This window comes from Trichosurus vulpecula, chromosome 7 (genome assembly GCF_011100635.1).
Source record: "Trichosurus vulpecula isolate mTriVul1 chromosome 7, mTriVul1.pri, whole genome shotgun sequence".
NCBI lineage: Eukaryota > Metazoa > Chordata > Mammalia > Diprotodontia > Phalangeridae > Trichosurus > Trichosurus vulpecula.
The window spans coordinates 266,634,052-266,648,248 of NC_050579.1; the positions used below are offsets into that span (position 1 = coordinate 266,634,052).

Here is a 14,197-nt window from a genome sequence, read left to right on the forward strand (position 1 = left end):
CCATCTTGGTGAATTTCTCCTAGGGAAGGCCCAAGAGCAAGAAACCTATAAAGGGAACGAGGGGGTGATGAGTAATATTTGTTGTAGATAGGCAGTATGGTATGCTGGAAATAACACCAGAATTGATGTTAAGAGAGTCTTAAAATGGAATCCCACATCTGACGTTAGTTGTATATGTCCCCATTTCTTCATCTGCTTCATGGAGTTGTTATGGGGACCAAATGAGACAACATCTGTAAATTACTTTGTACATACCTTCAGTTATCCAAAATTAATACCACCTATTATATATACTGGAAAGCTTCTTAATTAGCATTTATCTCTCCTTTTCTATCTGTTCTTTCCTTAACACACACACACACACACACACACACACACACACACACACACACACGTGACCAGTGCAGGAGGGAAAGGATGAGATAGAGAATCAAAATTTATTAATTAGCTGCTGCGATAAAGCTGGTGTGTAGCGTATTTGTGGGTTAGAGCACTAGCATCATTATGGAAGTAGGTGGTTTGGGGGTAGTGGGGAGGGATAATCTCCTAATGGATAACGAATAATGGGAAGCAGATAAGAGTATTGATAAGAACTGAAGTGAGATGGAGGCTATGGAGCTGCATGATTGGGTCATTCAAGGGAACAGGGAATAGACTGGGATTAGGAGAGGAAAGATCCCAGAACTGAAGGCTTAGATGCTGGAATCCCTTTGGGAAACAAAGACTAGGGTAAGGGGTGAGAAGAACAAAGGCCTGGATGGGACTGGATGCTTTGGTCCCTAAAGGAAGTAAGTAAAGTTGTGTGTATCAGTAAGGCAAGATTCATGACCTCGAAGAGGACCATGAACATGCCTGTATAGTTTGGAATCGCAAATTATAAGAGCTTCTCTAGGTAGAAGGCAGGAGAAGTATAACATTTATTTAGACATCAGAGGCTCAAATCCCAGAACCAATAACCCCAATTTGACATAGTAGTAATTATATTCCAAAACCAGTAAGTCCGCCTCAATGTAGCACCAGGTAAATTATAACACAGTATTACAGCAAGAAACCAAGTCATCCTATAACCTTCTCCCCTGCTGGGGCCTTCTTGTAAACAATTATGAATCCCAACTGTCTGCTTGCCTGCATTCTCTCCCCCTTCAGTTCTCTGGTCTTCGAAGCTCCCTGGTTTCTACACTCCCCTCTGCACTCTCTCTCCAGTTCTGTTGACTTGGAGTTCTTACTCCTTCTCCTTGGGCTGAATTCTGACCTTACAATGGCTACCTTCTGGGTATATATACTCTTTTTAGGGTGTGAGGGCTTCACACCCAATCAGTGAAATGGTGTAGGCCTGGGGCTTAATACTTGGTAAGTAAAGAGGGTAGACCTGAGGCTTAGTGCCTAGTAGGTGAAGGGTGTAGGCCTACCTACAAAGAAATCTCAAATCAAGCTTCCCTTAGCTAGCCCCATCTGAGGCCTATTTAAGGGGTGGGCAAGATCTTTAATCACTGATTGGCATCACAGGGTGTGTATGTGAGATTTAGAAGTCTGATGCATAGATACTGAAAGGAAATGGAGATTGAAGTGTAGCAGGGGTGAGGAGTAGGGAACCAGATACTCCAAAAGGGAGTTTAGAGCTGGTGGGTGTGGGGTAGCGGTTGTGCCAGGTAGAGTGAGGTCTGTAAGGCTGAATACCTGTGTGTGCCACTCATGAGCACTGAGATGAGAATTGTTGATTTGAAAAGTACATAAGAGTAGGGGATAAAAAGCCTACCTTATGATCAGGATGACCTGCGTTCAAGTCCTATCTCTGATACACATTGGCTGTGTGGACCTTGGAAAATCATTTTCTCTCTCAGTGACCCCAGCAACTATCTAAGACTAAAAGTTGCAGATTAGTTGTTGAGAGGGAGTTTCCTAATCTGGAATTTCCTTATATTGAAGAAATGAAAGAAAGAAAGAAAGAAAGAAAGAAAGAAAGAAAGAAAGAAAGAAAGAAAGAAAGGAAGGAAGGAAGGAAGAAAGGAAGAAAGAAAGGAAGGAAGAAAGGAAGGAAGGAAGAAGAAGAAAGAAAGAAAAAGAGACAGAGAGAGGGAGAGAGAGACCTAGAGACAGAGATAGAAGGAGGGGAAGAGAGAAAGAGAGAGACACAGAGAGAGACAGAGATAGAGACACACACACAGAGAGAGAGAGAGAGAGAGACACACACACACACATACATACACACACACACACACAGAGACAGAGGACAGCGAGAGGGAGACACACACACAGAGAAAGAGAGAGAAAGAGAGAGAGAGAGGAAGTAAGAGACAGAGAGAGATACAGAGAGACAGAAAGAGGAAAGGAGAAAGGCGGGGAGAGAGGGAGAGAAGGAAAGAGGGAAAAGGGGCAGGAGGGAGTGGGGAGGGAGGAAGGGAAGAAGAAAGAAAAGGAGAGAGGGAAGGGGGAAGGAAGGAAAGGGAGAGAGGGAAGAAAGGAAAAGAACGAAAACAAAGAACATAGTACATAAGTACATAAAAAGTACATAAAGAAAAGTACATAAGAAAGTACATAAGAACATAGAAATTTCATTGAGTATTAACCCTGACTCTGACAGAGGCACCAAAGGATGGTTTGTGGAGGATGATGGGATTTTTCTTCTGCAATGTCTTAAACAAGTAAATGAAGCAAATCGAAAACTCTTTTGACAGTCTAAGTGGCCTTGGTGATTCATAATTAGCTTACATTCCACAAACATATTTTCCATATCTAACTGGCCCCTAGAACACCGACTTTCCTCTCTCCTTTTATAGACTTAATCCTCCCCTTCCCTAATCCTCCTCCACCTCCAGTTATCTCATTGACATTTATCCTTGAGAGCTGATTGAGCCGTATTCTTTGCTTCCTTAGAGGCGATTCCCACATGTGTTGTGACCTGTGATTTCCTTAGCGTGAGGAGCTCTTTCTGCCAGGGCTGGTCTGGTCCTCAATTTAGAGACATGGAGGTTGCCTGTTGGAGGAGCGCCGTCAAGTTAAGCACTATTGAGTTAAATTACTTCTTTAGAGTCGCATGATCACCACCACCACCACCATCATCATCATTATTGCTAGCAGTCATGTAACCCTTTAAGGCTTTACAAATGTTATCTCATTTGATCCTTACAGCAACCTTGTGAAGCTGTTGCTATTATCATCTTCATTTTACAGAGAGGAAATTGAGGCAGAGAGAGGTTAAGTGACTTGCCCAGGGTCACACAGCTAAGAAATGCCCAAGTCTGGATTTGAACTCAGGTCTTTCTGACTGCAGGTCTAGTGTTCTATCCACTGTGTCACCTGGTTGACATCACGTGAGGCAGGACTTGAATCTAGGTCTTGTCTGCGAGGCTGACTCTGTATCCGTTACTCCATGTTGGCTTTTACATAGTAAGCATTTAATAAATGTTTATTAATTGAATTATCATGCCATTATCCTAGTAAATACCATTCATACCATTTATATTTCACAATAATTGATTCCTGGGGAAATTAATTTACTGTCAATGGCTAATCTCTTGAAGAGGATGGATGGCCATTTGTCTTAATAATGAATCAATAAATCTACAAGCATTTATTAAGCACCTCCTATATGCCACCTACTGCACTTGAATTGGATATACAAAGACAAAAGTAGAAGTCTTTGTCTTTGAAGGGAGAAATGTGTAATAGATAGATGGGTATATAGAAAAGAGACATTAGCTAATTTGAGAAGGGAAGTTACTAGCAATTGGGATGAGGGTTGGAATAAAAAAAGATTCCAAAATATGACCTGGCCTAAGCTAGGTGGTTTAGTCACTTAGTGCTTGGAGGTGAGGGGGTTGCTAGACCAAATCATTTCTTGAGGATCCTTTCTAGTCACAGGATTCTATGATTTTGTGATCACGATTTTGACAGTGATTGTACTCTAAATTCAGAAAGCATTATTAAGTACCTATTGTATACAGAGCTATGCCGGACACTGGGGAAGATACAAAATTTAGATAATATTTAGTCCTTGCCCTCTTGGACTTTAGAGTCAAATGGGGGAGGGAGAGGAATAAGAAACATATACTAATAATTATAATGCAAAACAAAATAAATATATGAAATACTAAAGTGCTTACATAAAGTCCAAGGGGAAAGATCATCACTGATTGGGCCTTGAGGAAGGTTTCTTGAAGGAAGTGGTATATGGGTTAGGCCAAGAACTTGAGACAAAGTAGGAATGGTGGGCATTTCAGGTCTAAGGGGTAGGGCGAGCAAAGGACTGTAAGTAGGCTGTAAGTAGTAATATTCTGGAAGGAAAGAGTGAGAAAGTTGGCAAACTGTGCCAGACCATGAAAGGCTTCAAATGTCAAGGTAAAGAGCTTGAACTTTACTTAGAAGGCAGTAAGGAGACTTTAAGATTATTTTGGTAGTTGTATGGAGTTGAATGGGATCTCCACATCTGGAGATTGCTACAACCTAGATGGGTTGTGGCCTTGTCCTGGGCCCTCTCCTCCTCTCCCTTCATACTTATCTCACCTGGTGATCTTTTCAGTTTTCTAGGATTTAATTATCATCTCTATACTGATGATTCCCAGATCTATATATCTAGCCCTAGTCTCTCCTGAGCTCCAACCCCATGTCACCAACTGCCTTTTGGACATCTTGAATTGATTGTCGATGGGCACCTCAAATTCAGCATGCCCAAACAAAACTCATTATCTTTTCCCTAAAACTCTCTCTGAACTTCCCTCTTGCTGTTGAGGGCATAACCATCCTTCCAGTCATTCTCTGTTCCTCACTCTTACCCCCTTCATATAGATAGCACCTTGTCAAATATTCTCATTTCTTCTATCACTATACCTCTCCCCATACCTCTCCTTCTCCCCACTCATAGAGCCACAATTCTAGTTCATCCCCTGACAACCTCTTTCCTGGACTTCTGTAATAGCTTTTTATCTAGTCTCTCTGCTCTAATCCACCCTTCATTCAGCTGCCAAGATTATTTTTCTGAAGGTAGGTCTAGCCAGGTTACATACCCTCTGCTCGATAAGCTCCAGTGACTCCATGCTACCTCTGGAATCCAATTTTAAAATCTGTTTTGTATTTAAAGTTCTGCATAATCTGCCCCCTTCCTACATTTCCAGTCTTCTGACCCTTGACTCTCTGTATGACCCACTTACACTGGACCACTTGTTCCTTGAACATGATGACCCATCCCTCAAATTCCTGCCTGTGTGCTGGTTGTCTACCATTCCTGGAATCCTGTGCCTCCTTACCTTGACCTCTTAATGCCCTTCTATTCCTTCAAGATTCAGCTCAAAGCTCACCTTCTGATGGAGACTTTTCTTGGTCTCCAGGAGGGAGAGGATGGGGGAGAGAATTATGATACAGCCCAGATGTGGCACATTTGTGTGTTGGAGTGCCAACATCATTATGGCAGTAGGTGGTTTGGGGGTAAGGGAGAGAGACACCCTCCTAATGGATAAGGAATGCTAATGCCTTCCCAGATAATGCTTTCCCCTTTCAAATGACTATCTATTCTCTTTATATCTTGTATGTATCTAGTCATTTACATGTTGTCTCCTCCATTAGAATGTATTTATTCTATTTGAGGTTAGGGATTTCTTGGTAGCCTCAAATTTAGCACAGTACCTGACACATAGTAAACACTTAATAACTGCTTGTTGACTGTGAAGGGTGTCAGTGGTGGCAGTAGACATGGAGAGGAGTGTATAAATGTCAGAGATATTTTGGCAGTAAAACCGACAGTACTTAATTAATTGGATATGACAGAAGATGGAAGATTCGAAAACAACTCCAAAGCTTCAAACATGGAAGATAGATGGGTGACAGCACCACTAGCAGAAGTAGGGAAATCAGAGGGAAGAGAATATGAAAGGGCGGAAAAATGATGATCTCAGTTTTGTATATGCTGAGTTTCAGACGCTGATGGTACACACAGGTAGAGATCTGGGTCAGGAACTCAGCAGAGAGGTCAGCTTCGGGGGTCGTGTAGATAGAGGTGGTCATGAAAGCCATGAGAATGTAGGAAGAAAAGAGGGAAAATGAAGAAGAAGCAAATGAAACAGAGATGCATTAGTGGACAGTTGGGAGAGTGAAACTGTTGTGTCCTGGAAGCCAAAGAAAGAGAGAGTATTTAGGAGGGGGATCATTAATGATATCAAGTGCTGCAGAGATGTCAAGGAGAATGAAGATTGAGAAAATGTTGCTCTATTTGGCTGTACGGAGTGAGTAGCAGAACCTTTCACTCTAAATCCCCTTTTCTCGTCACTAAAAGAAAGCTGTCTCCTTTTTCTTCTTAATCACTTTGTGATAACTGGAAAATTGGTGATAATATTTGGTGAGAGAGCCAATAAAGCTCAAGTAATAATCCAGAGAGCTGCCGTGAGTGGGGGAGGAGGAATAAGGATGGAGAGAAGAAGCCCGTGGAATGGATTTGTCTCTCAATCTGGGCAAATTCCTTCTGCCCTCTGGACCTCAGTTTCTTCCTTGGAAAAATGAGGGAGTGGGATCAGATGATTTCCCAGTTCTAATATTCTAGGATTTTATGACAAGAAGAGTGGGGAGCAGGTGTCCAGAAGGGGAGCCAGAGAGAAATCGTCTGACGCTGTAGTGTGAGGGCTTGGGGAAGGAGCTAGGAAAGCAGGAAGACCCCATCCCAGGCTGTGTGTTACCATAGTCCTTACTCCTCTCAGAGACCCAGGAGTCCAGCCCCTGCTTCTGCTGACCCAAGGCATCTGTCCTCTCTATTGCAGACTTCCACATATACTTTTCCCAGGATCCTATTTGCCTAAGGGAGCCAAGTGTCTATCCTCCCCACCTCCCCCTTTCCCTTTCAAGGACCCAGGCATCTGCTTTTAACTCAGGCCCCAGCTCTCCCTCTAGGTGCGAAGAGGGGAGAGTTGAGGTTTTCTGAGACTTGGAATAGAGCCAGGCATGGCCCGCCCTTAGCTAACAGGGATTGGAAATCTTAGCCGCAGATTGCTAATATCTCTCCAGCTCTCACTGGCTCTTTTTCTCCCAGGGAGCAGAGACATTTCCCCAGTCACCACTGGCTGTTTTCTTTGGGGATTATGGTTATATCTGGCCCAGTACAGCCAAGTTTTCCCCAACACCCTATCTGTAAACATAGCCAGATCCCCTCACTGAGCACAACTACCTCAACTCCCAGCCGAGTTCCCTTCTTACCCTATACCTCTCCTTTCCCCACAATCAAGGAGACCCTCATTTCCAGAGTCAGAATTCCAATTATTGGCTCCTCAGTCCTAGACTACTTAGAGAAGGAAAGGAAAATCCAACAGAGATGAAACTATAACCAAGGTTGGGGCAGGGTAGCCTTTTATCCAACCCTCAGTCTCCCCCCTAGAAGTAATGAATCACCCCAGAGAAGGGTTTTGTACACCCCTACTGTGTCTCTCTACCTGTCCTTTTCAGGGACTTTGCTCAAAGTCTAACCTTGACTCCTCACATTCCAATAACTAAAATGGTATTAGAAGGGTGTTAGATTACAGGAAAAGAAGTAAGGATGGTTTTGCCCTTCCTCCTGCTTTTGAGTTCCACTTCCAGGAGAGAAATGAGACAGGGACAAGACACAGGGGTACTCGATGGAGTACCATAGGAAATGTGAACTTCTGGAGGGCTGGGGAGAAGTATGTGGATGAACTCTTCTGCTTCTCTAATTTGCAGGTGCTGCCTCATCTGATGAGCTCTTGACGACCCTTGAGACTACAACATTTAACGATTTCATCCACCTCACTCCAGATATCATTTATAACACCACTCCTGACCCCCCAAATCTTGATACAAAACCTACACTCCTCCCCAAGCTCACAGAGAATGCCAGGCCTGTCCATCAACACTCTGTAACTAAACTGTCTCCAAAACAACATGCTAAGAATGGAGCACAAGATCCAGTTATCCGGAATGGACGGTCTGTATCTTCCTCTGACAGTAATGATACCACCTTAAAGCCTAGAAGGACAACCTGTAAAAAGAGGAGTGCCACAACAGCACATACAAGGTCCTCAACTTCCTCAGAGACCACAGAAACCTCAAAGATTCCAGTAACTTCAAGGACATCAACCACTATCTACCCCAAGACCTCATCTACTGAGGGAGCCTCCTTCAACACTACATATGCCTCTCCCAAGACCGGAACTACCAATCATGAAGGAATGGGGGCCTCAGATAGAAGCACATCTGTGTCATCCAAGAGTAAAGCTACCTCCCATGAGGGCACAGGAACCTTGGACAAGACCACAACTGAACCACCCAAGACCATAACTATCTACCATGAGGGAATGAGAACCTCAGACAGGACCATACCTCACTTAGATAAGACTACAGGAGATGCCCCTAAGGATAATGGAACCTCAGGAACGACAACATCTCTCTCACAGATCACCAGCACCTCACGTGAGAGCACAGGAGCCTCAGACAGAACCACATCTGTCTCACCCAAGACCGTAACTACCAATCATGAAGGAATGGGGGCCTCAGATAGAAGCACATCTGTGTCATCCAAGAGTAAAGCTACCTCCCATGAGGGCACAGGAACCTTGGACAAGACCACAACTGAACCACCCAAGACCATAACTATCTACCATGAGGGAATGAGAACCTCAGACAGGACCATACCTCACTTAGATAAGACTACAGGAGATGCCCCTAAGGATAATGGAACCTCAGGAACGACAACATCTCTCTCACAGATCACCAGCACCTCACGTGAGAGCACAGGAGCCTCAGACAGAACCACATCTGTCTCACCCAAGACCGTAACTACCAATCATGAAGGAATGGGGGCCTCAGATAGAAGCACATCTGTGTCATCCAAGAGTAAAGCTACCTCCTATGAGGGCACTGGAACCTCAGATAGAACCACAGCTGTCTCACCCAAGACTATAACTACCTCTCATGAGGGCATGGGAACCTCAGACAGAACCACAGCTGTCTCACTCAAGATAACAGACACTTCCCACAAGGGAATGGGAACCTCCATTACAAGAGATTTGAACAAAGTCACTGGAGCATCAAATAGGACACCTGCATTTGACAAAACCACAGGCTTGACTATAGCTGTTTCAGACAAGGTAACTGAATCCTTAGGAACCTCAAGCACATCTACATCTGCTTCTGACAAAACCATAGGAACCACAGAACCAACCACAGTCATGGGAAGTTCAGACAAAACCATAACTTTTGGGGGAACCTCAGAAAAGATGACCAAATCCTTAGAAAGGACCACAGGCATCTACAAGACTGCAACATCTTCAAATCAAACTCTGGAAGCTTCAGACAAAACTACCCAAATTTTAGATAAAACCACAAAAACTTCAGGAGCCACAAGAGCTTCAGAGAAGACCACAGAACCTTTGGACAACACTACCCATAAATCTCCATCTACTCCCTTTAACACTTCAACTATCCCTTATCTGCCACTCCAGGTTACTAGTGAGAAAACCTTTGCCCCTTTCACAACTCTCAACAACAACCAGGAGCTGAATTCTACCAAATCGGTCAGTGACAACTGGCCAGATCCGAAAACAGATCATTCAAGAGGAGAGTCCCAGAATGGAGCAACCCAGGGGATGCTGGAGGGGAATTCTTTTCCTGCCTGGGCCATTGTCATTGTAGTTCTGGTGGCGGTGATCCTCCTGCTGCTATTCATTGGCCTACTCATCATGGTGAGAAACTGAGAGGGAAAGAAGAGAATGACGTATTATGGAAACAATGTTAGGCTTGGGATTAGAGGCAGGGCTAGGAGAAAAAAACAGCTGGAAAAAGGAACATGGAAGGGGCGGGAATGTGAGCGAATCTCAAATATGGGAACTGGAGACTAAGGAGAATATTGGAATTAGGATAATGAAGAGATAATGGGAGAGTGAAAGGACTGAAGGACAGAGCCAGGGGTTGGGATATGAATTTGAGGTACTGACATAGGGTGAAATGAGTGATAGAATATGAGAGAATGAGCCCAAGGGAGCACTGGCCCTGGAGTCAGGAGGATCTGAGTTCAAATCCAGCCTCAGACACTTGACACTTACTAGCTGTATGACCTTGGGCAAGTCACTTAACCCCAATTGTCTTGCCTTCCCCACTCCAAAAAAAAAAAGATAGATGTGAAACACGTGGTGTTGGGAGCTGCAGTTAAGAGGAAGGATTAAGGCACAGATGAAGAAATGTATAGTTGGGATGGAGCTGAGGTGGAGTCGCTGCCTGTGGAGAATCAGAAGGGAAGAATGATTTCTTAAAGTAAATACATGTGTATATGTATAGTGGAGGTGGGACAAGGATAATGAGGGAAAACAACATTCAATCTTTCTTACCACTTTCTCCCAACCACCTTCTAGGCTGTCTACATAATCCGAATACGTCACCATCAGATGACAACAGACCGAGAGGAAAATGATGCAGAAGATGAGGTTGGCCCCAATTCTTATCCTGTCTTCCTGATGGAGCAGCAAACACTGGGTCGGAGCCCATTACCGTTACCTTAGCGATCCCCCTACAGGATCCCAACTTCAACTCCTCAATGACTTACCCTTTCTCCTAGTTCAGGAATAAGAATTCCTCTCCTGTTCTAGACTCTAATAAGGGCTAAGACCCCTAGCATTAGCAGCTTCAATCCTTAACCAGAGGCACCAGAGGGAGGAGTCTGAAATTGCTGGGGCAGAGTAAAGGAAAAATCTGGAGTCTTCAAAGAGAGTTGAGAGCTTGGGGAGCAAGGAACTTCGTTGGACATTTGAATTTCAAGAGTGGAGTGGTACTTTTGATCTCCCTGGCACAGGAAAAGGGAACTCCTCCGGTAGAGAGGTTCTACATAATAGGTTGATCCTTACACTATATTTGTTTCCCTTCTCCCAAGACTGAGCTCTCACTACCGATCACATCCTCCACCCCTCTCCACCTGGCCCACTTGGGCCTTCTTTCCCTCACATCTGTTAAGTTATTCTGATCCTCATCACAGTTCCTACCAATTCCAGTCCCTCACCCCAGCTAGGGCTCCCCCCAGCCTCCCGGGTGATTCAGCCATGCACTTTTAGGTGTCCTCTCTGTTTTACTTTTTAGATTCTTCTTCTCTGTAATTAGGGAAGGCTCTAATGCTACGGATTGGACAGGGGTTTAGTGTGGGGGAAGATGGGAAGAAGGCGTTTCTTCTAAAGAAACAAAGGATCACTGGTTTCCTTTTACTTATCTTTTACAATAAAAGGTCAAATATTTTAAATGAAAGAAGTGGGTACTGAGAAGGACCTAACGCTGATGCCCTTAACAATATTTTGGTCTTGACACTAACAATAGTTTCAAACGTCAGAAGCCTGAAGGACAAGACTGATTCTTTTTAATGGGGAATGACAGAAAAAGGATTTCTACTGTTTGGTGTGTCCAATATTGCTTAGTGCCTGGTTTTGTTTAGGTTTTACCTTCTTTCAGTGATGGCTTTGACATGACAAGTTATAGCAAATATGTACTGAATGCCTGGTATGCACATGACACTATGTTGGACATGGAGAAGTGAATAGTGGTAGCTGAGGGTGGGGGGGGGGCGGGGGGGAGCGAACACAAATATAATACATGGCCCTTGCCCTTGAATAGATTACAACCTAGTTGAGAAACTTACACACATGAAAATTAAATAAAGATATGAGATAGCAGGAGTCAGAAACCTGGCAAGTGCCAAATAAAAGGTGAAGATATTAAGGTGTGGATGTGAATGCAAATATATGTCTGTGCTCAGCTTTGTCCTGAGACCAACTTAAGCTTCAGCTTCAAAACCAACTAATCAGTTAACAAGCACTTACTCTGTGCCAGGCACTGGGGATATGAAGACAAAAAAAATGAAATATGCTTTGCCCTTAAAGAGTCTACATTTTATAGGTGGAGATAACATGTACAGGGAAGTCACTCTTAGTAGTCTTGGATTTTCACCCTAAAAACAGAAAAAAAAATGGGAGGAAGGGCATTGATGTTGTGCCCAAACCTCTGGTCCTACAGTGGACACTATGGGAACCTCATCGTTAGGCCCAGTCACCAACCAAATTCTCTTATCAGCATGTCTTCAACTTCCTACCTCTTTACCTTAGCCCACCCTGGCTGTGGCATCAGCTATTCTCCCTGACCCTGAATTCTAAATATAATTCGACTTCAATCCATTAACTCAAATGTTTTCCCTTAACGCAATATCATACTCTATTTTATACTAAAAACTTACCTTCACCCTGTGGGGATAACAATTATACAACCTACAGTAAGAGAGACTGAGAGAGCTCTGGGCCAATGGCACTTTATTAAAGGTTTCTTGGTTCCCTTTAAGGAAATGGACCTCAGACATTCCTCATGATCTGAGATACCCCCTTCTTCCAGGGCCCCATTTTTAGAGGGCTAGATATCTAGACATCTAAGTATCTTGAGTGGCTGTACCAAATACAGAATAATTCCATTGGATGACATATGATGCATAGGCTAAAATAAGGAAACAATATATCGGCAGGGTCACAGGTTGGGCAAAGCAGGAAATGTCTCCACTGACTAGGTGGTCACAAGATGGATGGGCTTCTCCTTAAGTTAGGCGGGAGCTATACATATATTCCAAGAACACATCAGGGGGACTTTGCATACCGTGCCACAACCATGCTTGATTTGGTCATGGAATTTGAGCAAAATAGGATGGAAAGATCTTTCTCAGCATTGTTCTGGTTGCACAAGTGAGCTCCACAGCTGGTAAACAAGTAATGAACATTACATTAAAGTTTGAAGCCTATTATTTCTATTAGAAACCATATTCCTATGTGACTTATACAAAGTATCAATTAATACATTGCTTATTCTTGCCCAAATATGCAAAGGGGGCGTGGCAAAATACAGAATTTCATTGGCTGATAAACCTTGCTTTTGAGGACCAAAAATGACATATTAGCAGGAGTGGGGTGGGGTAGGAGGGCGTCACAGATTGGGTGAAGCATGGGCATCTCAAGTGGTCATAAGATGGTCACCTGCTCATGCTGGACAAGAGAGAATGGTCGGGAGGCACAAAAACAAATTGGGGGACTTTCCATGTAATTGAGTTACCTCCATCACACTGAGCTTGGTTACCATGACAAGGAAAAACAAGGGTGGATGGCCTCTAGTTAACTTCCTAGGACTAAGCAAATGAATTCACAATCCGCAGCTCATAACTTCGGGACCTAATATACAGAACTTATAATCACTACCTCTACAGAATCATATTAAATTGATTGATACTGATTGGGATAGAATAGGGGTCTTCAATGAATCAACTTTCTCAACCCTATGGTGAAAATTCCCCTTCCTTTAAGTGAGCCTAAAGCTCATTAGTAATAGTTGCTTTAAAACCACACTAAGGCTTCTAGAATACTCTGTATTTCAGATATTTTCTCATTTAATCCTCACAACAATTGTGCAAGGTAGGAAGGGATTATGAATCAAATGGGCAATTTTCCAAGTCTAGAAATTGAGGCTCAATATGTCAAAGATCCATGATTGTACCCATGTGCTTCCTTCTTTCCTCCCTCCCTCCTTTAACCTAGGCAGATCAGAACTCCTCCATGCTTCACGTAGCTAGTCTGCACGATGGATAGGGAGCTGGACCTGGAGTTAGGAAGACTCGAGTTCACATCCAACTGCAGACACTTAAAAGCTACGTGATTTTGAGCAAGTCGCCTCACCTGCCTCTGTCAAGCCGAGATAATGATATCACCCGCCTCCCAGGGCTGTTGTAAAGATAAAGTTAAATAATATTTATCAAGTGCCATAGAAATGTTAGCTCCTATTTAGTAGGTGATTAGTGAGTAATTCCTATGGCTAAAAGAAAAATCAGTGATTACCCGGTGTCCTGGTCATGAGCTCCTATGAATTTAGCCAGGCTGCTCTTTGGATAAGACATCCTTGGGACGGAGGGAGGAAGCAGGAAAGGAGGGAAGGAGACAGGGAGAGAAGACTAAAAGAGGAAGAAAGGAAGGAAGGAAGAGGGAAACAGAGAGAATGGAGGGAGAGAGGAAAGGAGGGAGGAGGGAAGGAAGGAAAAAAGGAAGGAAGGAAGGCAAAATCAGCTATTAAAACTATTACTTTTAAACACTTTAGATTGTCTACCAGAGGGACTTGGGACAATACATTAGTATCATCAATAACTCATTCACACATCGTCTCTTAGTGTGGGCATAATTTAGCTTGGTTGGAGTACAAATTGGCT

At 43.5% G+C, this 14,197-nt stretch overlaps 1 protein-coding gene across 1 annotated transcript; it reads left to right on the top strand.

Annotated features, from left to right (window-relative positions):
• The first annotated feature begins 8,474 nt into the window (after positions 1-8,474).
• On the top strand, positions 8,475-10,487 carry MUCL3 (mucin like 3). Its single transcript, XM_036766348.1, has 3 exons — positions 8,475-8,826; positions 8,875-9,674; positions 10,341-10,487. The coding sequence occupies exons 1-3, from the start codon at positions 8,475-8,477 to the stop codon at positions 10,485-10,487; spliced, it is 1,299 nt and encodes a 432-aa protein (XP_036622243.1).
• The last annotated feature ends 3,710 nt before the right edge of the window (positions 10,488-14,197 follow it).